Source organism: Cetorhinus maximus, chromosome 10 (assembly GCF_964194155.1).
Source record: "Cetorhinus maximus chromosome 10, sCetMax3.hap1.1, whole genome shotgun sequence".
Taxonomy (NCBI): domain Eukaryota; kingdom Metazoa; phylum Chordata; class Chondrichthyes; order Lamniformes; family Cetorhinidae; genus Cetorhinus; species Cetorhinus maximus.
The window spans coordinates 118,616,125-118,643,989 of NC_135888.1; the positions used below are offsets into that span (position 1 = coordinate 118,616,125).

A 27,865-nucleotide genomic window follows, 5' to 3' on the forward strand; every position below is an offset into this window, starting at 1 on the left:
TAAAAAGGCCTAAAAGGATCACTTGCCTAAAGACAGCGTAATCATCAAAGCTGCTGATTTAACAACTTTTTAGTTTGCGAAATCCCATTCATTTTGTTGAAAAAATGTTCGACTTGGTAACTTGTCAGGTGCTAGGACTGCCTAGGAAATGACAACCTAGGCTCTGCTTAAAGCCTGGGTCTTTCCTGCACCTGTATCAATCATTAAGGTTCGAGTGTGTTACTTCAACCCCTAAGATTTGGTGGGTGGAAGTGCTGCCAGTTTTTAACATGGTTATGTTTTATTTACTTTCTTCTAACCTTGGTACATTAAACACAACTCACGTTGGTTTAAACATCCTAAAAGACCTTGAGGTAGTTGCTGCATTTTAGATTGCAAGCTTTTAAAGAGCTAATTTTGTGCTTCAACATTCCTCGGCAATAGAGGTCTGGACAGACTGGGGTGATATGAAGGTTAAATGCAAATGGGGAGAGAAAGGAGAAATGATAAATAGTCCAGGATAGTGGCCAAGGGAAGTGGGGTGAGATGGCAGGGTGGATAAGAAATTGGGCCCATAAAGAAAGTCACCCGCTCGTGCCACACCACTGGTTTTCCGTTATGTCACTTCCACCGATGTCTCCCAGAGTATGTCCAGCCAGAGTCGGCACCCTTAACCTCCAGGGGACTTCAGTGCAAGGGTGGGTAACCACGACACAGCTAGGCCATTGTAGTAACTTGAGACGTAATATACCTTTAAGACAAGTATTGTAATGTAAGGTCACATGATCATAATGCCCAATAGCAGAGCAGCGCAGGCTACCTCTATGTGGGAGAGTCTTGGGTTAGTTACTGAGGGGTGAAGACGGAGTTTTTATGTTGTGAACACATAAGAAGAGTTATATTGTAAATAAACAGCACGCGTTTATTCTAACAATGACCTCCTGATGTTCTCTGTCTCTATACCGATGCGGTCACTCCAAACAAAGTGTGCAACCCGGATCCTTTAGCCCCGGCAAACCAAGGGCACTGGATCCAACACTAATGTGCATAGAACACAGGGAATTAGCAAGATGAACAAAAATGGACACAGGTTGCAGCTGTGCTGTTATCATAGACACTGTGTGACAAACAGCTACTTCCAAGCCAAGCCATGTCATGCCGCAGGGTGTCCTGGAGACATTCAAGATCACACTATTGGCACCAGCTACATCTCATCATCACCAGGTGTACCTCCCTCAACAGTGTCCTCATTACTCATAGCTACCACAGCACTGACTGTGACACTGACCACTCCCTGGTGTGTAGCAAGGTCAGGCTTTAGCCAAGGGAACTATAACACTTGGTCCTTGAATAAGCACTTGCCATATCACTGACTTAGAAAGGATCCAGGGGTTCATTAACATCCTTTATCAGGGTCTTTTGGACAACAGTGTCCAAGGCCAGAGTGTGGTGTTAAAGTGGGATAATCTGCATAACAACATCTATAACTCTGCACTCACTGTGCACAGGAAAAGGGATCAGGGGAATGCTGACTGGTTTAAGGCTTATTGGACTGAAATGGAGCCAGTTACTGCAACGAAGAAATTCCCCAGCAAACAAAATCTAGATGCTCTCAGAGCTGCCAGTATCAAGTCTCAACAGATTGCTCGGCACTGCGCCAATCAATGCTGGTTGAAATTCTGCAACGGCATACAATCTGCTGCTGAATCCAGGGATGCTAGAGGAATGTCTGACGGAGTCAAAAAAACAACTGGCCCAGCATCAAAAAATCAGCCCCCTTAAAGACAAAGACAGGGATAATCATCACTGATCCTTGCAAACAGATGGAAAGGTGGGTGGAGGACTACCCTGAACTCTACACAGCGGAGAACATTATCACTGAGGAAGTTCTCAGCACCATTCCAGACTTTCCTTTTATGGAGGAGCTGGACAGCGAGCCCACCATAGCTCAATAAGGTCAGTGACTACTCCACATTGCCTTCATAGACCTCACCAAGGCCTTTGATCTCATTAACAGAGATGGATTTTTTAAACTGCTGTGGAAAATAGGGTGCCCACCTGCATGACAGAGCCAACAGCAAGCTGTTCAACTTGGCAAGACTGCAAGCCAAGACCAAAATGCATAATGTCCTAGTTTGTGAGTTGCTGATTGTGCTGTGCTGGTGTGTCATACTGAAGCTCACTTGCAGCAGCTGGTAGATTGGTTCTCCTGGGTCTGCAAGGAGTTTGGGCTGACAATCAGTGTTAGGGTGGACCAAAGTTATAGTCCAGGACATAGAGACTCCACCTTTCATCAACATTGACAACCTCATTCTAAGGTCATCAACAGCTTCACATGCCTTGGATCAACAATTATCAGCAATCTGTTCCTTGACACCGAAATCAGCATCAGGATTGCCATGGCCGCAGCTGTCATGTCAAAGTTAAGAAGTCAAATGTGGACCAGCAGCAAACTAACAGAAAATACCCAAAGATCCGTGTGTGCCAGGCTTGTGTTCTCAGCACCCACCTTTACCGCAGCGAAGCCTGGACAACTGATGCAAGCTAAGAAGAGTGTCTGAACAGATTGCACCTCCACTGCTCCACTGCCTCAGGCAAATATTGGGAACCTCCTAGCAGAGCAGAGTTCCGAAAATGGAAGCACACCAGCGTGCAGGGATCGCCAGCATGTTTGTTCTCTCGAATCAACGGTGACTCTGTTGATTGGGTCATGTGCACCAATGGTTGAGGGCTGCCTCCTCAAAGACATGCTCTGTGGCAAGCTTGCTACTGACATGAAACCAACAGAATACCAAAACTGCAATACAAGGATGTCTGTAAGTGAGAGCAGAAGTTGGCCGGGATTGGAGTTGAAGCATGCGGAAGTCCTCGCTGCTGACTGGAGTGCCTGGAACAAGCAGTCAGGAAAGGCGTGGAAAAAGCAGAGGACAAAAGAAAAGCAAGTCCGCTAGAAGGCAAAAGCATCATTTGACCTCAGGCCAGCAGCATTCAACTATGGAAGGGAATCCAAAAGTAATATACACCCCGGGTGCAGTCCATTGTCTCCCGAGATGGATGGATGCCTAAGCTATTTTGTTTGCCTGATTACTGTGTGCACCATGTGCACTTTTTATGGCGTCCTCATTCAGAACCATATTGCATTGTCATGCTCCATGATTAGCATTCGTTGCTGAATGAAGGGGACTGAGGGCCATCTCAACTTTGTATGCAACAATGTGACAGTGTGTTGGAAGTCAGTATTTATTGGATGGTAATGTGTGTGTCTTGATTTGTATTCTGAATGCAATGTGACACGGTTGAATATGTAGCATCTGCTGGCCTTCCTGTAATGATGTGCCAAGGAGATTGGCCAAGATTACGTGAGAATTGATGCGCAGCTCATGCACTCATAGCCCTTGCACTGTGGGCAAGGAGCAGAAAGATGGCTCATAATAGCTTCATTGGCTTATGTGCCAGTGCGAAACCAGTATCCTCGGGGGCAGTCACATCTTTTTATCATGTGTGATAAAGGTGCAGTCCTTTGGCCTTCTAGGGGGTAGACGGTATGTGTAGTGAGGTAGCTCCAGGTGGAGGCTGGCAGAGGTGGGCAGATATTCAGAGCAGGCAATGGTTTGCTGGCATTATACTGAAGGTTTTGTCTCATTCCTGGGCAAAACGTTTGAAGATGAGGTTTCATCTTCACAAACCTTGGATCAACAATTATCAGCAACCTGTTCCTTGAAGGATGCCGAAATCAGCATCAGGATTGCCATGGTTGCAACTGTAATGTCAAAGTTGAGAGGTTGAATGTGGACCAACAGCAAACTAACCGAAAATACCTAAAGATCTGTGTGTGCCAGGCTTGTGTTCTCAGCACCCACCTTTACCGCAGCGAAGCCTGGACAACCGATGCAAGTCAAGAAAAGTGGCTAAACAGATTTCACCTCCACTGCTCCGCTGCCTCAGGCAAATATTGGGAATCTTCTGGCAGAGCAGAGTTCTGAATATGGAAGCACACCAGCTTGCAGGGATCCCTAGCATGTTTGCTCTCTTGAGTCAGCAATGACTCTGTTGGTTGGGTCATGTGCGTCGAATGGTTGAGGGCCGTCTCCTCAAAGACATGCTCCATGGTTTCTGACAGCCCTGACATGTCTCTCTGTGGCCCTGGCATGTTGGAGAGATGCTGCAATATCTTTGTCCTCTTCCTCATACTCCTCTCTGTCATCACGTTCTGAGGAGGAGAGCAATTCCTCCATGTCCTCGCATGGCAATTCCTTTACCCTTGAATGCAATGTCGTGCAATGCGCAGCAGATTATGACAATCCTGGACACACTCTGTGGTGCATATAGCAATGCTCCACCGGAGTAGTTAAGGTAGCGGAAGCGCATTTTCAGCAAGCCAATTGTCTGCTCTGTGATTGCCCTGTTCAATCCATGTGCTGCATTGGAACATTCTTCTGTGGGGCTCTGGGGATGATGCACTGGTGTCTTTAGGGGGTTACCCTTGTCACCCAAGATCCAACCTTGCATTCCGGCAGGGGCCTCAAATAGCTCTGTCAGCTGACGTAAAATGTGTGAGTCATGAGAGCTCCCTGGGAAATGAGCGCATGTGCATAGTTTTTTCCCCATGGTCCCAGGCTATAATACTAAGGGAGTGAAACCCCTTCTGAGTTAGAAATGCAGCCGGCTGTTCCCAGGAAGCTCGAATGCCACATGTGTGCAGTTGGTTTCATCCTGTACTTGTGGGGGGTGCTTAATGGCCCCGAAGCTGACTGTTCTTGTGGTCTGGCTATCAGCATCTGCTGTGAATTGAATGAATTTGTTGGCTCTTCTGAACAAGGCATTGGTCACCTCCTTTATGCATCCATGGGTTTCTGGGAGATGTCACATTGTGGACCCCTGGAATGAGCTGCTGGCGTAGAAATTTACAGCTGCAGTCACCTTAAGGCAACTGTAACTGGGTTCCCTCCAAAGCCGGGGAGCTGCAGGTCTTGTTGAAGGAGCATGCAGAGGTCAATGGCCATCTCCCAGGAAATTTTAGCTGTCTCTAGCATTGCTTCTCAGACATATGAAGGTAGTTTTTGTGCATTCTAAATACGCGCTGATGTGCAAGTGCTCTTTGACGATGATGGCCCAGGTTGCCTTCCTCCTGACCTCCCTCCCCCTCAGCTGGTGCTGGCTGATAACCTTGTGGCCTATGTTGTTGTGTGACAAAAGCCTTCCTCTGGCAAATCCTCTCCCCCACTGCCTGTGGTTGCAAAATATTGGGTGTATGAGACCCATTGTGAATCCACAAAGTGAACTGGGCGGAGAAGGCAGGAAAATTAAAAAAAGAGGACCTCTGTTGACCCAGCCTTCATTCTAGAGCAGCTGCACTTGACCAATGGGAGTGCATCACCCTCCCATGGGCCACACCCAGAACTCCTCCCATTCCCCAATGGCCTCCTCCCAAAACAACCTGATCTCCTGTAAGGTACAGCTTTCATAGCAGCCATGCCAATGAAAATGCACAGTGCGACCCTGCCATTGGAGCACACCCTCCTCACCCCTCCCTCTGCCACCCTTGAGCTTCCTCCCAATTCCCTTTACGCTCCTGACAGCACCCTGCTCCTTCCCCCAATCATCCAGGAGCCTCCAATGATCACCCCAGACCTGTAGCCAGTGACCCTCATCCCTCCATCTCTCACCCATGGCCCTCAACCCTTCACCCTTGACCTTCGTACCATCATCGTGGAGCCTCCTTTCATCATTTTTGACCTGTGCCCTTGGGATCCCTTGACGGCTCCCCTCCCCACCCCCCCAGGACTAGAGACCCTTGACCTGTTATCCCTCCAACTGGATCTGCCCTGTTTCAAACTTAATACCCTTCCTCTGATGGTTGACCTGCCAAGTGTGGTTCAGCTACCTTCCTTGGACACATAAGACGTGACCACTGCAAAGATGGATCCCATCCTATAGTCTGGAGCCTGGCTTCCTTTGGGCAACTCCTCCCACCACTACCCCATACATGCCAGTAACTTGCTGTACTGCTGGCTGAGGACCTGATCACCACCCTCTTGCCAGCACAACTGTTGTGCCATTTGAGGACCCTTTAAGAGAGAATATGCTAATAAATAAGTAGCCTGGATGTAAACAGTGTGCCCAGCAGACATTGTTCAGAGGAGCTTTCAGTCTAGCTAGCAGCATGTGGTGTGAAGGAATTGCAGCTGTACTTTCTTGTTAACAATAGCTGTTGAATCATTATAATAAATCTGTCTGCTGAGCATTCCTGTTCTGCACCTTCAAATAAACTGAACCGACATTTAGTTTACCAGTCCTGTGTGAGATTGGTAAGCTTGTTTTAAGTAACTGTAGAAATACAAAAGACCGACCACCACCATCCTCTTGCCAGCCCAACCATTGCGCTGTTTGAGGGCCTCACCACCGTCACCCTCTCCCTCCTCCCACCCTGCTCTTGCTGTTTCTTCTGCTCCCATCCCTTGTGCTGCTGTGTTAGACAAAGACAAAGCCTCACCTCAGACCCAAAGATTGAACAATCTCACCTGGTGCACACCACCTTTAAGATATTGGGAAAAAGGAGGCACAAGTTGCCCGTGTACCGCTGACTTAATCTTGAAGGTAGGACTTAATTTGGTGAAATTCCCATTTAAGGAGTATTCACTGTATGCAAATGCCTGATAAAGAGGTTTCCATCACCTCCGCCACAGACATGCCGCCGACTCAATTTCTTAAACTCAACCCAAGGTCAGCAAATCCAGATTTCGGCTCTCACCTAATTAAGTACCCACCCCCCCCCACCGCCACCTCAACCTCCACCCACGCTCACTTTATTTCACTCTCTATAGGCCCAATTACCACCCTCCTGCCACACTGTACATGCTGAGAAACTTCACTGGAAAATTGCATCCATCATTCTGGGCTGGATCAAACGCAGCTCATCGGAGTGAAAGGTACATGGCTTTCAAAGCACATTGTACAATATGAATAATAAACAGTCTTCTGTTTAATTTAAAAAGGTTGATGCTTTTGCTAAAATAACGACAGAAAGATTTTGTACAGGTGCATCAACAAGCTTGTCATTAATATTGTAATCTCCTGTGTTGTTAAACTATGGTACTCAGTCCTCCCCCCACCAACAGAATTCATGCTGAATTTGGTAACTGAGCAAAACAACCAATATCAAGATTCCAGGGTTAATAAATCAAGCTAACAGAAAATCAATAATTTTGCAGGTTTCTTTACACAAATTGCCCTTTCCTGTCCATCAACATTATTATCCTTGTAAGAATGGGGAAAATGTCAAGGACTAAATAATGCAGCCAGTTTCATCTTCTTCACTGATGGGGGAGAAATTCAAGTCACACTAGTTTCTGGCTTGAGATGCCAATCGGGCACCCTGATTCAGCTCAGTGGTATGGGCCTTAGGAATTTCGACCGGCTTTGATGCCAAGGTGGTCCATGGATAAATCCAGCTTGGGGGGAGTGGCGGAATTGTGGAGGAGGGCTGGTGGGGGGGATGTGGATTGGAGATTGACATGGTGAGGGCTGAACCCAGACATGCAGCATTTTAATGCAGATAGGTTTAGCACTCCTGGTCCTCCTGGTTTGCTTACCCTTTTCGTGGGCAGCCTTCAGTATGTGGTCCATTTAAGGACCAGTCATTAGACCTCTGAAGAGCTGCAACAGCAGACTGAAGCATACTCGCCACAGGCTCCAACCACTTGCGCATCAAATTTGTATTGTGGCCTTAAAAACCAACACTACAACCTCAATTTCCGTATTGAGGTAAGCAACACTACACACTGAGAAGCTATGAGCTTCTAAATGGCTCACAAGAGCTTGCACCCTGAAATTCTGCTTTCTAATTAAACTTTTTGTTCAAAAATGGATAGAACAAGGTGAAATCCCACCTCCCTCCACCACCTCCAACCAACCATTTGTATAATCTTTCTTTTCTTTTCAGTTTATTCCCCCATACCATTTCAAAGTGGCTGCGAATGCCACAGGCTGAAGGTGGCAGTATGAGCCTCAGTTTCAGCTGCTTCTTCTGTCAAAATTAGGGTGAGAGGAAGAATACAGATTTTCATCCATTCTTCACACAGCTAAACTGACCTTTGTCTGAAGCTATGCTGAAGGGGACATAAGACTGATCTGGCAGCTGAAGAGTGCACTGAACAGGCGTTTGTGTGGCGAAGAAAAGCATCATTTTGATAAATATGGCAACAAAATAAATCCGCAGCTGAATTTGTTATTAAACTCAAGCCGGTTAGCAATTTAGTTTTGAACCAATAATCTCATTTTCAGTAGCTATTATCCCCCCAAAACTAACCCATAATCTCACCAGCCCATTAACACAAAGAGCTAAGTGGCCTTCAATTAAGTGAAAGGTTAACGCTGACATGTTGTTATAGGTAAAGTATTAATAAGTTGACTTCTATGGATTTTTGTGGTTTTTTTTAATTGTTTAAGCAGTGAGCTCCTTTGACATTATGAACGGAATCTGAGAGGAAACCGATTGTGTGAGGGAAGTGGAATTAGAACACAGTTAAAATGAGGAAAAGAAAATCTTGCATTTATCTAGGACCTTTCATGACTTCAAAACATCCCAAAGTAATTTATAGATAATGAAGTACCTGTGAGGTATAATCACTGTTATAGCAATATAGGAAACACAGCAGCCAGTTTGCACACAGCAAGATCCCACAAACACCAAGGCTGGCGTTACTTTCCTTGGAGCAACGAAAGTTGAGAGGGGACCTGATAGAGGTGAATGAGATTATGTGGGGCATAGATAGGGTGGATAGGAAGGCACTTTTTCCATTAGTAGAGGGGTCAGTAACCAGGGGGCACAGATTTAAGGTAAGGAGTAGAAGGCTAGGAGGGGAGTTGAGGAGAATTTTTTTCACCCAGAGGGTGGTGGGAGTCTGGAACTCACTGCCTGAAAGGGAGGTTGAGTCAGAAACTCTCATAACATTTAAGAAGTATTTAGATATTCACTTGCATTGCCATAGTCTCCAAGGCTATGGGCCACGCACTGGAAAATGGGATTAGTGTAGTCAGATCGTTGTTGACTGGCGTGGACACGTGGGCTGAATGGCCTCCTTCTGTGCTGCAGACGTCTAGGAGTCTATGATGATGATCGGATAATCAGTTTTTTTTAAGTGATGTTGGTTGAGGGATCAATACCGGTCAGAACAGCAGGGATAACTCTCCTATTTTTTCTTCAAAACAGAGCCAGGAAATCTTTTATGTCACCCAACAGGGCAGACTCAGTTTAACAGCTTGTCGGAAAGATGGTACCTCTGACAGTGAATCACTCCCTCTGTACTATACTGGAGTGTCCAAATTTTGTGCTCATGACTTGAGTTGGGTTTGAATCCTGAACCTTCTGACTCCATGATGAAAGTGCTACCACTGAATCATGGCTGACAAAGCAAGATTGATGAAGGATTTCACTTGGGCTAATTCAGTTCCTTCTAGTAACTCACAAGCATGTTTCCATACCCTATGAATTCATTAACACTCATGCACACAAAAATGTTTATGCACCAAACCAATAAATAAATCATAAACATACAATTATACACAATTGCAATTATACATAATGGTTTTATTTCTTTATGTACTGATGTTATGCCATAGCATTTAAATGTCCCAATTGCTATACTTCTTTTCCTGTACAACAGCTGCAACTGGCTTTGAGTTGCATCATTTTAAGCTGTTGACAATTAAAATTTCAGAAACTACTTAATTTACCCAGCCAAACAATCCATTTGAAAAAACAAATACAGTTCTTTTAAAAATTACAGAAAATGTTTCTTTTTTGCTGTGATCCCTTTCAAAATGCTACATTTACAATTCTGCATAATGCTTCTGGCTATTGATGCAGTGAAAATGGCCCAGTTTATGTTCAAGGGTGCATTTCACAGCAGCCAGAACTGCACATGCATCATTTGAAAAGTGTGTTTGCTATAGGTTTTTAAGCCATTATTTGCATTTTACTTTCTGGCCAAAATAACTTTCCCGGTGACTGGGGAATGTCCTGTGTTGGCTAGCCAGAGCTAGGCCTGGCCTGCATACTCTCAGCAAACATGGCCTCGTCTGACCATCTGTGCTAAAAAGTTCAGAACAGCACAATGGATGGAGTCCACGCTAACTTACTTCACATTTGCAAAATTTCACATGGAAAAATAGTCCAACCACCATGCATTATATAAAGTAACAACTGTATGAAAGGCGAGCTAGGCAAGGAATCAGATGTCAAAACCTGCATGAGCAGTGTTATACCAATCCTGTTGATAGTGTTATGGTCTTGTAGCTCACTTCAGACCATTAGCTACTCTTTGTGTAACTCACACCGATCAACCAAGCTGCTTCATTGTTACATGCTGTATTTTGTTCTCTCTATTGTACAACGTCAAAGCAAAATTAAAAATCATACCAACAGCCTCTGAGAGACCGTAGACCTTCTGACTGTAGGCATCCGTTTTGTCCCATATGTAAGTGTAGGCCAGGTTAGGAGATGCATGGAACCATTTCTGGAAGAGATGTCCTTCCACAGCTACCATCAGGTGAACCTTAATTAAATTGATTGGCACAATGGATTGCGTCATTGTGACTTTCAAAAGGGATTTGTAGCCAGCAGTACGAGAGCTCAGGTAGCACAACTTCAAGCTGGAGCCTGGGATTTCAACTGCTTCATGTAGAACCTGAACACATGATACAAACATTGTGAAATACCTGCATGGTAAAGCAGTTATTAAGGCTTAATTTGAAAGGTTCAAAATGCGTCTTTGCTAATGAGTCATTATCATCCATTATTTAATGCATACAATTGACTGCCTACTAACAGCAATTACAATGGATTAGCCCGGCCCATTAACAAAACAACCACCAAAGTAATCATTTATGTGCTACTTGTGCTTAGATTAAGCTCCCTATTATAATCTATTTAAAGAGAAAAGTTTTCTTTCATTTTATTTTACAACAGAGGCACAATAAATGATAGTTTCTGGCAGCCCTCAAAGGCCGAACTAGCGACAAGTAAACCTTTGTACTTACTTTACAAAAATGAATATCATCAATACAATGTATACAGTATGGGGGATGTTGGTTATTTAACAAGAAGAATAAGCAATGATTACTGATGAGCATATACCACTACATGAGACACAGGAACAGGAGTCAGACAACCAGACCAAAGAGCCTGTTCTGTCATTTAATTGATCTGTACTTCAACTCCATTTACCTACAATAATGAATCCTTTTAAAATCTCTTGTGTGGAACCTTGTCAAGTATTTTCTTGAAGTCCATATAGACAACAGATTTGATGGGTGGCGGGAGAGGCCTGTGCCCAACATACAGCCCGGCAGGTTTGAAGGGAGAGATGCCTGCTTTCTGGATCTACAGTGCCAATCAGAGGCAGAGGCCCTCCCCCTTTGCTAGACACCAGTTCACCCACTAAAAGCTGTTGGGCTTCCCACATGGCATGGGCTGCACCTCCACTCCCCCGGCCCGCTGTGGGTAAAATAGCAGCAGGGGTGAGGAAGAGTGGGATGAGGCACTTCTGTGGCCATTAATTTGCCACTTCAGGGCCTCAATAGGCCCAAGGGTGGGCAGGCTGCCTACCACTTACCCCACCCCCTGTAAAATGGGAGAAAGGTTGGGAGCGGACAGGTAGGCATTGGAAAGGCCACATGTTGCATTTTGCACTTTTATCTGCCACTGCAGAACACGTGGCCTCGAGTTGCGTTTATTCTGCTCCCACACCCCGCCACCCCCATCCCACCATGTTTGATTTGTTTTCTGCAGTCTTTACCATGCACTTACTTGGGTCTCAGGAATAATAGGGTTCTGCCCAGGAGAGGAACTAAAGAAAGTTGAAAGTGGTGAAGAGACAAGGATTGGTTCAGGCCGCACAAACCCACTCAGATCACAGCTAGGAATGGTGTTTTCCTCAGTCTTCATCACTAGAGTATTCATAGCATAGAAAGTGTTCCACGGAAGCCAGACTGTGCGCTCCTGGTTTAGGAATGGAGCACGCTCGAAGTGTAATGTAAGTGATGCACCACCATTTGCAATCAAATCAAACCTAAGGGGACAACAGAATAGCCATAATTGAAACAGAAGCCAACTTGGAACAGAACCATGCAACTGTTAATATTACCTGACCTTAGGCAACATAATAATGAACATCAAAAGCATTTTTCATTGCAAAATTCTAATTTTATTGCTTGACCATACAAATAGAATTATTCAAATCAGAGCAGTGCAATGGGCAAGAACTATGGTGATATTAAGACACAAATTAATTTTCTCTGCATCCCAAATTAATTATTAGAAGGTGTATTTTTTCCATTGTGATTCACAGTGTATGTCCTGTGGCGTTGTTCACAAGTCAGATGATACATTGTTTCATAAGAGCAGAAGTGTTACGCAATCTACTGTACAATGTATTATTCTACTGCTGAGGTGAAGCTGTGTGTAATCTGACACGTCCCTTCAAGGTGACAAAGCTTGATTGCTGTTAAAAAATAACTGAGAGGTCAACTCGAAGTTAATTGTTGTTAGTAATGATTGGTAGCTACTTCTAAATCCCCAGTTGAAGTCAGGATAAAAATTGTTTTCCTGCATATTTTTAGAATTTTGAAGTGTGGTATCTGAACTGTGATGGGCCCAAAGCATTTTTTTAAAAGGTTGATAAATTGCCTATAGTGTTGCTCACAGTCATGTGCAGAAGAATTTAAAAAAAGGACAAAAATGTCCAGTGTCAGCTGGATGGGCTTGCGATGTCCTGACAGTGTAGCTAAAGTGGAAATCTAAAGGAAATGTAAGCAGGTTAGTGGCAGCAACAGTAAGTGTGCATTATATATTCCAAATGGGTTAAATTAAAATTTTGAATCAATATATTTGCTGCTGCACCACTTTTGGATTAGAAGGGAGAAATTTTATGGCCCCTTCGCGGCGGGGGCAAGGCTGTGAAATGTGCCGAGCCGTTCAAAAGTCCATTGACTTTGGCGGGACCGTAAAATCCCGCCATCACAAAATTCCGCCCCAAGTATGGCTTGGAGACACACCAGATGGGGCAATGTGAAAATTATATGTGGAATGACTGTGGGAGGAATGCCGGGGTGAGGGGGGTGCGGGGGGATTGGCATAAGCCATTGGCGGTCACACATTTTGGTCTGGAATTGCATGTGAAGTGCTTCCAGCAATTGTGTTGAAGTGTCATCATAGATTAAAGTGGCACCATGGGTCGTAGAGCGGCTGATTATTCCCACATTGGGCTACCACAGACTGAAGTAGAGCTGTGAAAGATATGGGAGGGCGGGAGGGGAATTCCTGATCAAATGTTGGAGAAGGGCCAGATACAAATAAATCATAAAGATCAGAGCAGGATCAGGAAAGGTCTGAATGGGGCTGAAAAAGACTGAATGAACTGGGGAAAGGAGGAGGAGGTTGGACATAATTGGCCTTAATGTTCCTGCACAAGAGAGGGAAAATATCAGCTTGGATTTCCACTAACCAATGACCCTTGCTGGGAAAACATATGTGTGGGCTACAAGATGAGGACTGGGTTGAACTGTCTATCATAACCTTAAGGAAGAATAGCCCAGTGAGGGTCATTGTCTCTGCTCCACAATAGGATAATCACTGGGTGAGTCACCAGGCTGCTACTTCATACCTCAAAACTACACTCCTGAACTGGTCATTTCCTTTAGGAGAGGAGAAATATAGGAAGAAATTTGAAGCAATAAATTAATTAAATGGATCAAAATATTTCAATTAACGAATCAGATATATAGAATCCATGAAGGAGGGGTCGTGCTGGTAGAGCATCCCCAATGAGAAAGTCTAATTATTAACTCACGTGCCATCCTGACGAGTAATCGTGTATCCGTACTGAGGATATTTGACAAATGATACATTTACTCCAACCAATGGTGTCCCATCCTTTGTAAAGACTTGTCCTCGGATTAGTGAAGCTAGGCTATGAGTAAACAAAAGGCCAGATCAAGGTTGAAAATTTGCTTTTAATTTAATGATGAAGCAGTACATGAAAGGCTGATATGGTAATAAAGTTGGCGACTGAATAACCTGAGCAGTAGAAAGCTAGGATGCAGGATTGTAACAGGGACCTCCCACTCCCATGCAAGCGCACACACATACATAGTGAGTTGTGCTAATGTAATAGGCACTGGCCTGCAGCCAGGTCCATTTTGGGGAGGGGGTGGCGGGGCAAGTGTATGAGTCAGGACGCTCAGAGACCTATGGAAAATTGGCTGGTCATACTCTTGGCGAAGATAAATCGTGAAGTTTAGGCTGAAGGTAAATAAAATAATTCTTGGAATACTATTCCCATTTTCATTTTTAAAAAATAATCTTTATCTATAGAAACACAAGCCTAATACTTAAGTTTTCTATGGGCATCTTATGGTCAGTCAGGTGTTCAATATATGCTTCACACCATACATCAATACATACATCACCATGCATGAGTTTCAAACAAACTACTGGAATATCCACAATTCCTGTGTACCTGGTAATGGACTGCACAGTGTTTCCCTGCAGGAATACATCCCACTTATCTAGGCATCCATGGAAGCTAAGAATTTCCCAGATATATGATGGGGGCTGCTGGAATTTAACCAATTAAAACTAAGCACACAACTTTGGTAAGCATCCCAGTGTCTGTCTAAGCAAGACCAACCTGTCAGCTAGGACACTGGGGCCATTTGGCTTCGAGTGGTATGTTCTTTTTCCAGGTGCCACCAGTAAGCCAAACTGGCTAGTTAATAATAATAAGACCTGCCTAGCTTAGGCAATAGATTGCTGAGTCTTCTGAAAAGATCCTTTCCATCCTTAGTACTATAGTTTGGAGCCAACTTGAACATGAAGGAACCACACTTAGCTTCACCTAACCTTCAAAACAATGATGAATCATCAATATTTAGTCCATAGCACATCACCATTGGTTCTGTAAATGTTCTGATACATGAAGCATATCCATTTCTCTAGCATGCAACAAAGTAACACAGTTCTTCATCGTACCTCAGTAATGCAAGGAAAGAACCAGCATTTATGGTCATTGTCTAACATGATGTCAACAAGCTATGCAAATAGTCGAGCTCCGTCTAGTTGCCAGCATTTTCACAGCTTATCTGAACAATAGTGTTTTCTGTGCATAGTTAGAAAACAATGAGGACTTTCGGTCTGAGAAACATTCCAGTGCAGCTCATCCTACATGACCACAGCTGGGGCCCAATTTGAGCTCAATAACAAAAGATGTAGCCACTGGAAGCACAAATTATGATTTTTTTTAAAGAATTACATCCAACACTTGCTGATTGCCGGGGTAACATAAAACATGCAAGCACATTTAGATCTGGAAGATTTGCAAACAATAGGAGAATATTATTTCTGTAAAAAATACTGAACATAAAGAGACTGCTGAGCTTCCTTTCATGTTTTCAACTGTTGACAGTGGAAGAAATCACTCTGTAATTAAAAAGTTACTTTACTCAAGCTTGCTCACTATTTACATTTTCCACTGAAGTATCTACAATCTGTCACAACTATAATTTTAATTCCAATCTTCCAATCTTCAATAACTATAAAGTATGTAATTAAGATAGGCAGTCTGTCTTTCTGTAGATATTTTTGGATTCAGCAATGCAACTTTCTTTTGCAGGTGAGCCTTTGCTTCATACATCTGAGAATGTGTTTTCACTTACCAAAGTATCTAGGCAAGCATGTAGTGTGCCCAGGATTTAAACAGAGAACCCTGTGGAGAGTATAGAAATAGGAGGATAGAGCAGATAAATACATGGCTGGACAGATGGTGCATGAGGAAGGGCTTTAAATTCCTGGGGCATTGGAACCAGTTCTAAGGGAGGTGGGATGTGTACAGACCAGACAGTTTGCGCCTCAATATAAAAGCAAAATACAGCGGATGCTGGAAATCTGAAACAAAAACAAAAATTGCTGGAAAAACTCAGCAGGTCTGACAGCATCTGTGGAGAGAAAGGTAGAAATCACGTTTTGTTGCACCTCAAAATTGCTGGGTCCAAAGTCCTTTGTTAGTACTGTTCGGGGAGGTTTTGTAGTAACTATGGTTTTATTTAGTGTGTAATGTACCTTGAAGAATAATACTTGTTAGGCAAGATCACATGGTCTGTAAAACCAATAGGACAGTAGCTTGGGCTACCTCATCAGGCAGTGTAGAGATAGAGTCAGAGTTGAAAGTACACATGTAGTTGCTGCTGAATATATTGTAAATAAACTTCCATCCAAGAAGTGTCTGCTGATCAACTCTGTTTGAATCCAGCTAGATTCACAGGGCCTCCACCCAGTTGAGGAGAAAATGAGAGCCATAAGAGAGGCATCTGCGCCAAAGAACGCCTCAGAGCTCAAATCACTCCTCGGAATGATCAACTATTACATGCGGTTCTTACCCAATCTGTCTACAGTGCTGACCCTCCTGCATTCTCTACTCAAAAAGAACCAACGTTGGTCTTGAGAGGCACCCCAGAAAGAAGCTTTCATAAAGGTGAAACAATTGTTGCACTCGTTCAATCTATTAGTGCATTATGACCAGACGAAAGAATTGGTGTTGACATGTGACGCATCCCCCTAAGGAATGGGAGCAGTGCTTTCTCATCGGATGGATGACAGCACAGAATGGCCAAAAGGTTACGTATCAAGAATGCTCACCACAGTGGGAAAGGAATACTCACAGATAGAAAAAGGTCTGCCCACCATCTTTAGTGTCAAGAAATTTAACCAGTATGTACACAACCACCATTTTACAATTGTTTCAGACTTCAAACCATTGCTAGGATTGTTTAATGAGGACAAGGCTATACCACCCATAGCCTCAGCAAGAATACAACAATGGGCGTTAATTCTGGCAGCATATGAACACACTTTCGAATATAGACTTGGCAATCAAATCACAAATGCCGATGCGCTTAGCCTTTACAAGAAAATGATAAGCACGCCCCAGTTCCACAGGAACTTGTTTTACTATTAAATTTCTTCGATTCCTTGGTGGTATGTGCTTGACAGATCAGAGAATGGACAAGTCGTAGCCCAGTCCTATCTCAAGTATGAGAACAAGTACTACATAGTTGGTAACAGGAGTCTGTATCTGGCGAAATGAAACCGTACTTCACCAGAAGACATGAAATTACCAGCCAGGATGGCATCTTCTTGTGGGGAGCACGAGTGATAGTTCCTCCAAAAGGAAGGCAGCCACTTTTAATTGAACTACACTCTGCCCATCCAGGAATTTCCCGAATGAAGACCATGGTACGCAGCTATCTATGGTGGCTCAGAATGGGTGGCAAAATGGAGAGTTTAGCAAAGCACCGTGTGCAATGTCAGCAACTGTAAAAGTTGCCAGTGACAGCTCCGTTACACCCATGGGAGTGGCCAGGTAGTTCCTGGGTGCAGTTACAGATTGACCACATTGGACCTTTCCTGGGAACAATGTTTCTGCTCATTGTTGATGCCCATTCAAAATGGTTGGACATATATGAGGTGAAGTCACCAACGTCGGCCCCTACAATTGAGAAACTATGTCAGGGTTTTGCCATTCACGGACTACCAGAAGTAGTTGTTCCCGATAACGGCACAATGAGTGCTGAGTTTCAACAGTTTAGCAGTGTCAATGGCATCACTCATGTGAAAACTGCACCGTACCACCCTTCCTCAAACAGACTGGCCGAAAGGGCGGTTCAAATTTTCAAGGCAGGCATGAAAAATCTAACTGGCGATTCCTTGGCAACCAAGCTAGCACGCTTTCTTTTTCATTATAAGACTGCCCCTCATACAACAACAGGTGTCACACCTGTGGAGTTATTATTGAAATGCTGTCTCAGGAGGAGATTGAGTTTAATAATGTCAAATTTAGAGGAGAAGGTGGAAAGGAGTCAGGGAAGTCAAAAGACTAAACACGACTGGCATAGTCGCGAGAGGAAATTTACCATGGGGCAGCCGGTATACGTGAAGAGCTTCGGGGAAGGACCAAAGTGGTTACCGGGTGAAATAAGTGCGGTGACTGGACCTTTATATTACCACGTGGAGGCAGAAGGCCGGATCATTCGTAAACATGTGGACCATTTAAGGAAAAGAGAGACAAATCATCAAGATATAGTTCTACCAGTGACCATGACTTGGTCCGCGCTTCCTGTTGAGGATGCTCAACCCAGGACAGACATGTCTGATGTTCCTGTAAGAATTGAGGATACAGAATTGCAAGTGCCCACCAAAGCACCTGATATTCAGGCAACTACAGAAAAGGAAGTTCTTGACAAAAAATCTGAAGTTGTGGAGCAGCGACGTTCCACACATGCCAGGAAACTGCCAGGAAGACTGAGCTCATAATACTTACACTGGGTAAGTAATTTATGTTGTCTTGAAAAATATGTACTTGTAAATATATGTATAGTCGAGTTAAAGGGGGAGGAATGTAATAACTATGGTTTTATTTAGTGTGTAATGTACCTTTAAGAATAAGTTGTTAGGCAAGATCACATGATCTGTAGTAACCAATAGGAGAGTGGCTTGAGCTACCTCATCAGGAATTGTAGAGATAGAGTCAGAGTTGAAAGCACATGTGCAGTTGCTGCTGAGTATATTATAAATAAACTTAAAGTTTCCACCCAAGAAGTGTCTGTTGAAATACTCTATCATTAATAGCACAACATGGCCATCCTATAACAGTTTTAAACTAACTTGACAAGGTGATAGGAGCCAGGACATACCATTAGGTAGGGTAAACAAGGTGCACAAAAGAATGGGAGAGGAAGGTATCAATCACTTGAGCAAAAAATGGTACAGAATTATCTGGGGTCAGACTAAGAGGAAATACAGTAAGATCTAATTCAGGTGCATGTATAGGTTGGTGAGCTCCAAGCATAAGTAACCACATGGGAATATGATGTGTTGATAAAGGAGACCCGACTCAAAAAGTGGCAGGAGTGGATACTAAATGTCTCTGAATATAAGGTGTTCAGGAAAGATAGGGAAGAAAAGAAAGGTTGTGTATTCAGGAGAATATTAAAATGTTGGAGAGAAAGGATGTCCTGGAATGGCTAAGGATAGAATTTATTTGATTAGAATTAAGAATCAATAGAGATGCCATTATACTTCTGGGTGCATTCTTTAGGCCACCAACTAGTGGAAAAGATGTGGTGGAGCAAATTTGCAGGGAAATCACAGGGAGTTGCAAGAATTACAGAGTAGTGATTATGAGGGGCTTTAATGATCCTAATATAAACTGGGATAGCATTAGAGTAAAGGGCAGAAAGAGAAAGAAGTTTCTGAAGTGTGTGCAGCAGAATTATCTAGATCAGTACCTTTCTGACCCAACAAGGAAGAAGGCATTGCTGGGTTTGGTTTGGGGAATGATACGGGTCAAGTGGATCAAGTGTCAGTATGGTAACATTTGGGGAACAGTGCTCATGGTGTCATAAGGTTTAGATTAGCCATGGGAAAAGACAAGGAGCAATCTAGAGTAAAAGTACATAATTGGAGGAGTGCCAATTTCAGTGGATTGGAATGTCAGGCAGTGCGTTCCAGACCTTAACCACTTGCTGAGTGAAAAAGCTTTCCTCATATCGGTTTTACTTCTTTTGCCAATTACTTTAAATCTGTGCCCTCTCATTCTTGATCCTTTCACAAGTGGGAACAGTTTCTCCCTATCTTCTCTATCCAGACCCCTCATGATTTTGAATACCTCTATCAAATCTCCTTCCAGCCTTCTTTTCTCCAAGGAAAACAGTTCTAAATTCTCCAACCTATCTTCATAACCGAAGTTCCTCATCCCTGGAACCATTCTCATGAATTTTTTTTGCACTCTCCCCAATGCCTTCACATCCTTCCTAAAATGCAGTGCCCAGAACTGGACACTATACTCCAGCTGAGGCCGAAATAGTGTCTTACACAAGTTTAGCATAACTTCTTTGCTCTTGTACTCTATGCCCCTATTAATAAAGCCCAGGATACTGTATGCTTTATTAACTGTGCTCTCAACCTGTGCTGCACCTTCAATGACTTAAGCACATGTACACCCAGGTCCATCGGCTCCTGCATTCCCTTTAGAATTGTGACCTTTATTTTATATTGTCTCTGCATGTGCTTCCTACTAAAATGAATCACTTCGTATTTCTCCACATTGAACTTCATCTGCCACCTGTCCACCCATTCCACCAACTTCTCTATGTCCTTTTGAAGTTCTACACTATCATCCTCACAGTTCACAATGCTTCCAAATTTCGTATCATCCACAAACTTTGAAACTGTGCCCGCTACACTAAGGTCCAAGTCATTAATATTTATCAGGAATAGCAAAGGTCCTAACACTGACCCCTGGGGAACTCCATTACATACCTTACTCCAGCCTGAAAAACATCCATTAGCCACTACTCTTTGTTTCTTGTCACTCAGCCAATTTCATATCTCAGTAGTACCATGTTTATTCCATGAGCGATAATTTTGCTTACAGTTCTTACCATATTAATAGCATTGCTCTCATCAACCCTCTCTATTACCTCTTCAAAACACTCCAGCAAGTTAGTTAACCACAATTTTCCTTTAAGAAATCTATGCTGGCTTTTCTTAATTAATCCACATTTGTCCATGTAATTAGTAATTTTGTCCTGGATTATTATTTCTTACGAGACGCAAAGAGAGAGAATGAGAAGAGACCGGAAATTAACATATAAGGGAATTCAAAAGTCCCTTATAGGCATATAAATTGTAGGGTTGTAAGCAGAAAGTGAGACTGATTGGGGATCAAAAAGGGGATCTATGCATTGAGCAGTAGACTTGGCTGGGTACTAAATGCAAACTTTGCAGATGTCTTTACTAAGGTAGAAGATGCTGAAAAAGTCACAGTGAAGGAGGAGGTAACTGAGATACTGGAAGAGCTAATAATTGATAAATAAATTATATTAGAAAGTCTGGCTGTACTTAAAGTTGATAAGTCACTAGGACCAGATGGGATGCATCCAAGAAAATTTAAGGGAGGAAATTGTGGAGGTACTACAGGGATGGTGCCAGAGGACTGGAGAACTGCAATGGTTACACATTTGTTCACAAAAGGGATGTAGGGATAACCCCAGTAACTACAGACAAGTCATTTTAACCTTAGTGGTGGGAAAGCTTTTAGAAACAATAATCTGGGACAAACTTAAGAATCACTCAGAAAAAGGTAGATTAATTAAGGAAAGCCAGCAGAGATTTGTTAAAGGCTAATCATGTTTAACTAATTTCATAGAATCATAGTATCATATAATGGTTGCAGCACTACAGGAGGCCATTCAGCCTGTAGCGTCTGTGTCGGCTCTCAGTAAGAGCAAATCAGCTAGTCTCACTCCCCAGCCCTTTCCCTGTAGCCCTGCAATTTTTTCTCTCTTCAGCTGCTTATCCAATTCCCTTTTGAAACAAAACAAAATTACAAACTATGTTTTCTCCAACATGACTGCAGACTTTGGGAATGTAATATACATTCAAGCACGGCAATTTTAGGATTCAAAATGCTTACACTACAGATTGCAGTTTGACCATTTCCAACTGCAAGCTCAATGGTTTAATACCTGTTGGACAAAGAGAAATGTTGTTTGTCACAGACATTTTTTGTTGTCCTGCAGCAATAACTAATGAGGTGGAATATAGCAGACAGCAAGAATTTGCCCATTGCAGCAAAGTCCCTGTGAGAAAAGTGATTCAATTAAGTAGCTGCTATGTTCATCTCAAAATAACTCAAACTGCAAGTACCTGCTAAAAATTTGATTGAATCTTTTGGTGAGGCAACAATGAGGGTTGATGAGGGTAATGTGGTTGATGTGGTGCATACGGAATTCCAAAAGGTATTTGATAAAGTGCCTCTTTTGCAGGCTTGTCAGCAAAGTGAAAATCCATGGAATAAAAGGGACATTGGTAGCATGGATACGACTTTGACTGAAACTGAGAGTAGTGGTAGACACTTGTTTTGTGGATGTTCCCCAAGGATCAGGACTAAGACCACCGCTTTTCTTGATATATTACTGACTTAGATATGGTGTACAAGGTGCACTTTTGAAATTTGCCGATGATACAAAACTTAGAAGATTTGTGAACTGTGAAGAGGATAGTGATAGACTTTAAGAGGACATAGGCTGACGGAAAGGGTGATGGGGAGAAACTGTTCCATTTGACAGATGGGTCGAGAATGCGAGGGCGTAAATTTAAGCTGATTGGCTAAAGAAAGAAAGGAAGCATGAAAAAACATTCTTTTATGTAGCGAATGGTTAGGATCTGGAATGCACTGGCAGAGAGGGTAGTGGAGACAGATTCAATTGTAGTTTTCAGAAAGGAATTGGATAAGTATCAAAAGATAACAATTTTTTAGGGTTACCAGGAAAGGGCAGGGGAATGCGACCAGCTGAATTGCTTTTGGTGCAGACTAGATGTACTGAATAGCAATGACAATACAGCACTCCTTCTGTGCTATAACCATTCTATGATTCTATGTTCATTCTTATTTCAGTTTAATGGTTTTACTGTGTGCCTTCACCTGCTCTTTGTTGATTTCAGAAGGCAGCAGAATATCATTATACTAGATGGTGACTAAGGTCTTAACTGACAAATAAATTTATTAAATAGTAAAAAAAAATGAATGCTGCTGCGACGCAAAGTACATTTTGTTGTAGTTATTCAGCTCACCTATCTCCTCAAGTAACTGGAAAATAACAAATAATTATGACTATTGCAGAAACTGGCATGCAATTTCCATGTGGTATATCCTGTCACGATTCACAGAACCTATCTGGCCTGATTATCTCTCAACACCAGACAGGTTCCACAATTGGACCAAGAAGGCTAAGGAGTAGTTTCCAGAAAATAACTGAGACAAAAGCAATTTAAATAATTGTTAAAATTCCCGCCAAAAAGCTGTCAATCAAATGCCCAATAAAGCAAATTCTACAAGATGTTTGGACTTGAATTAAGTAGTTTGGCAACCTCCTTTGGACAACTGGATGAGACATAATCTGTAATAACTTGCATTACAGTAAAGATTTTCCATGAATGGAGCTTTGAGTTTTTTTAACTTCTTACATGCTGTCACAAGTTAAAGAAGCCAGTACCATGTTAAACCTTAGACGTAAAGGATTAACTTTGTCACAAGTGATCGTTCACTGGAATTAAAAAGACAAATTTTTTCAAGTCTGCTGCATTTTGCTTTTTTCACTATCTACTGACAATCTGCCAGGACTGAAATTTTACTTTTGTTCTTAATCTCAATAACCAGTGAGTATGGAAGATATACAAGGAAAGGTAGAAAGATAATCTTTCATAATTCAAAATAGTGCTGAAAAAAGAGACATGCTGTTGAAGATTGCACCATGACAATGCCTCCACCAATCAGAGTTCAGTTCTCATGCAGTATAAATTGTTGTTCCCTTTGAGATTTACTATTCTTGCGATTCTGTCCTGATGAGTGCAAGATGAAAAGCTTTGATAGCATGTCTCTTTTTTCAGCAAAACTCAAGTTCTATGCTAACAAGCAACTATTTGTAAACCCCCTCTGCTATCTCTGACCTTCCATTCCCCATGATTTCTGACAGCTCCCCCCCCCTTCCCCCACTCACTTAACTGTTATCCATTCCTCAGCTGCTTTCCCACCCGCCTGGCAGCCGGTTTATCAATCAGGCTGACTGGCGGGAAACCTGCTGGAAAGGTGCAAAAGGTGTCCTGCACTTAAGTTCTGTGGGATGTCCAGGGAAACCTTACATCCGGGTTTCCAACCAGAAATCCTCCTTTCCCACTCCCTTCACAATCACGAGTAATTATCAGGGCCCAAATATCTGTAAACTTGCAATAATGACAAATACAGGTTCTTTTTATCAGGTTAAATCAAGGTGTGAACTTGCTATATAGCCTTATGAAGTATACTTACTGCAAAATTCTGAGTTAACTGCATCTAATTATGCCAAAAAAAAGCCTGCTTAACCATCGGAAGTAGAGAACCAATCTTTGAATTTAAACGTTAACAAGAAATTAAGTTTGGTTCAAAAGCGAATTCCATGCACAATGATGTTTTTACACTTGTCTATATCTTAATAAAAGGGAACTTTCTTTACCTGCCGTTGAAAGGGTTATCCCCAGGGATTATGTGAGTTCTATCTTTGCCCACCAGGAGCTTAATGCGATCATAAAAAGATCTCACAACTTGAGTAGAGAGTTCCCATTGGTTCTGCTGAATGATGTCAAGGGGGTCATGCGACCCATGACAGAGAGGGTTAGACTGGCAGCTGGATTGAAGACAGCAGTCTGGATCCATGCAATCTATCAGTCCATCTACATCAACAGAGAGAAGGATATATTTATTCAGCATAGGTCAAATTCAATTTTGCAATATGATGGTCATATCCTGTGGTTATTTTCTCACAAGTGGACACATACAAAGCTGGTCATGGCAAATTTTGTACCATATGAATCATTGCTTTCTTAATTTTTAATCACACATTGCTGGAAATGCTCCTTCAGAAGATTTTCTACCTTCCCGTGTGGCAGAATAGCTGCTTTTGTCATTACATGTAGAAAAACAGACATTTTAAAAAAATTACCACATTGCTACGATCTGCAAACAGATAAATTCTCAACCTGCACTCCCCCACCCGCACCACTCCTCTTTCCCAAACTTCTCTGAAAATTGCCTCTTAAAAAATATTCTTTGATACTGTGTGTTTCTCAAACTCTTGCAAATATATGTACAAAGTTATTGTTGTAATTATGAATTGAAAGGAGGTGAAAAGCTGAAAAGGTCTTGTGGTATTCAGAGTGCTGAAGATCAAGAGCTTATCCGCATAACAAATGTTACACAATGGGGAGAAATGTGGCAATATAACTTTCCAAGGGACATGTACATAAATATTGAAGAAAGCTGTTCTTTTAATGAGACAAACTGAATCTGTAATAAACACCATACCCCATAGTATCATTAAGCCCTTTTCTGTGGCAAATATGACAAGAAATGGTGAGATATTGCACATTCCCAACACCTCATTGATCTAGACAGCGAAAAGCTTGGTGGTATAGTTATTTTTGTTCTAGATTCTCATTACTGGGCAAACCTGGCAGTGTTTTGTGCAGTTAGGCAGTTAGTGGACTCCTCATCTACCCATTTTATTCCCATGTATGGCTCCCAGAGAGACCATCAGTCAACATAAGCACATTTATCTGTCAGCCAGCCCCATCAGAAATATAGTTATGCAACAATCTTCACTAAATTAATCTGCTACGCAATTCTGCATTAATCTTGGAGACAATCAAGTACTCATCAAACTGTGAAGAGCTGCCACTACACAAAGCAGGAGACTGAAAAATGTGATATCATAGCCTCCTTAGAAAGCAACATCAGCAAAGTCTCAGCGGTGTACCGTCAGCTAAAAGGGAGGACTTGATATTCTCATGCACAGCTGTCACCCCAGAGAATCAGAATCACATCGGCCTTGTTATTTGCTTATATTTATTATTTACAAGTACAATATTTTTGTGGTTTGTTTGACTCCAGCAGCACATACTTGATCTTGAAGCAGAACCATTGTTTAATTTAATAATGATTTCAGTATTTTCACCAACATTAACAGCCTGCCAACATTATTTTAAAATTAGAAGCCCAAGAGTGCTGAGGTCATAATCTTCAATCTGGATTGCTTTGGAGGAACAGCTGGTCAAAGATTCCTGCCTATGTGTGACCTCACCGCATTTCACTGTAGCAGATGCAATCATGCCCAGTATTACACTTGTCACTGAACCTAATCTAAGGAAAGATGAAGGCAGGACCAGTCTGGTTGGTTTGGCTTAGGTCTTGTGCACTTTTAGGCTTAACAGTTCTACTCCCTTGTGCTTCCAGGCCTCAGTCACTTGGGCCTCACACCTGTCAGACTCAGCAACTCCTTCCCAGCAAGTTCCTCCAATGATGCAACTGTTTAAAGCACTGCCAACATTCCAAATTCACCTGTGACCCATATTATTTATGGAAGATTTATAATGCTTGTGATTCACATGGGTAAATTAAATTACAACTTTAAGTTCCCACATTAATAATGAGTATTGGAAAAAACTTGCACAAGTCACTAGGCTTGTTATCGACCAACAGGAGTTGGCAATGCTGTGTTTACGAATCAAAGAAATGAACAGATCGAAAAAATGTTTAAATTAATCACACTTCTTTACAATTGACAGTTTATTTTCAAGAAAAAGGTTCCAAGCATTGGGGCACCTACACACATCACTACAAAGCGGTAGGGTATGGGTTCACATCCATCCCAGTACACCTGAGTTCCTGATTTGAGTTACATTGCTGTTAGGCATCAGGGGCTAGACGCTTGTCCATAAGCAGGTTGGAGAATTATCAATGGACCATTCCTGTGCAGTTTTTTTTTCTGGGCTGGGGGTTTCTAACTCTCGAGGATTGCCCTGGATGCTCCAGGAATTAAAATCTATTCTTCAGGACACTGCTGCAAAGAGCTCAGGAGAAAAATTGTAGGGATAATAAAAAAAGTTGTGTATTTTTTCAATTGAACATTTCTGTTTATTATTTATAAAAAAAATATCAGGCCTATGGAAACAAGGCTGGTGGCTGACAGTGAAGAACCATCCAATCAGGTAGTGAAGGGTCTATTTTCTGATTGGTGTAGAAGGTGGTGCATCATGGGAATGGACATTAAAAACAGAAAATGCTGCAAATACTCAGCAGGTCCAGCAGCATCTGTGAATAATGAAACAAAGCTAATACTTCAGGACAAAGATTTTTTATCAGAAATGGGAAAAAGGGGGGAAATAAGAATAAGCAGAGAACAGAAAAGTTGTCAGCATAAGGAAAGTTAGAAACCCTCTTTAAATGATGGAAGAAGAAGGACCTATTGCTGATACTATTTCTTTAAGGGACTTTCTGTGGTGAGAATACCCCTTTAATAAGTAAACTTCTTGAAACAAATCCTTTAGATTAAATAAAGACAGTATAAATAGTACGCATTACATCAAAGGGAGAGGGATTAATGGTGAAAGTGATGAGAGAATGTTTTAGACCGTAAAAAATAAGGTGGAAATTGCATTTAAAAGTGTGCAAGTCAAGGAACGGATTAAAAGATTAACTCTCAGGCCAGGGAATTTACATGGAAGATAGCTGAGAACATCATTCTGTCAATTGCAAGTTTGATGGGATGCTGCAACTTGGAAGATGATAATGATGGGCTTGAAGCAAGGAGGGAGTGAAGATTCAGGTGCTTAAAACTATTAAGGAATGTAGTTAAATACAAGCTGTCTCCTTCAAATCGAATCAACCTCAAAGCACTCAAAATCATTACTAATAGATGGAGGAATAAAATCAAGATCTGTTGCGATGGAGGGGGAAGGGATCAGAGAGAGTGACAGAGAAGATATATATGGAATATAAAATGAGGTTATTATGAAGTGAGTCATAATGGTATGCATTTGTTGAGAGACAAAACAGAGGCACAACGCTACAAAATATGATCCTTAAATGGAACATTCAGGAGAGATTACCTTCAAAAACAAACCCAGAAGAAATGATGAAATGGAACAGAAACAAAAGATGCGAATTGTGCATTAAAAATTCCTCCTTTTTCTGGATCTCTGCTTGCCCTCTTGCTATGACAACCCATTTAAGATTGGCAACGGCCTACAGAAAAATTTAGAGTGTGAATGCACAAACCCCCCTCATTTCATTGTCCCCAATCTCAAGAGCAGAACTCCTTAAATAAATGCCTCAGAAAGTCATGGAATTCTATGTTGAGAAAATGGATGGCACAAATTGGATTGCCTGAGGACTGTGATTCAATGCACCATCTGCATCTCCTTATATTACAGAATATCTGCCAGCTTCCAATTTAT

The 27,865-nt window shown here is 42.3% G+C and overlaps 1 protein-coding gene across 5 annotated transcripts in view; it reads right to left on the reverse strand.

Moving 5' to 3' along the window:
* LOC144685974 (teneurin-2-like) overlaps positions 1-27,865 on the reverse strand; it is a 555,228-nt gene that overhangs the window by 68,774 nt on the left and 458,589 nt on the right. For all 5 annotated transcript variants that reach the window (XM_078551059.1, XM_078551058.1, XM_078551057.1 and 2 more), the window contains 4 exons: positions 24,088-24,304; positions 13,830-13,949; positions 11,789-12,050; positions 10,400-10,667 (listed from right to left, as the gene is read on the reverse strand). In XM_078551059.1, the coding sequence (XP_078407185.1) occupies positions 10,400-10,667; positions 11,789-12,050; positions 13,830-13,949; positions 24,088-24,304 (867 nt within the window). The remainder of the gene's footprint in view (positions 1-10,399; positions 10,668-11,788; positions 12,051-13,829; positions 13,950-24,087; positions 24,305-27,865) is intronic.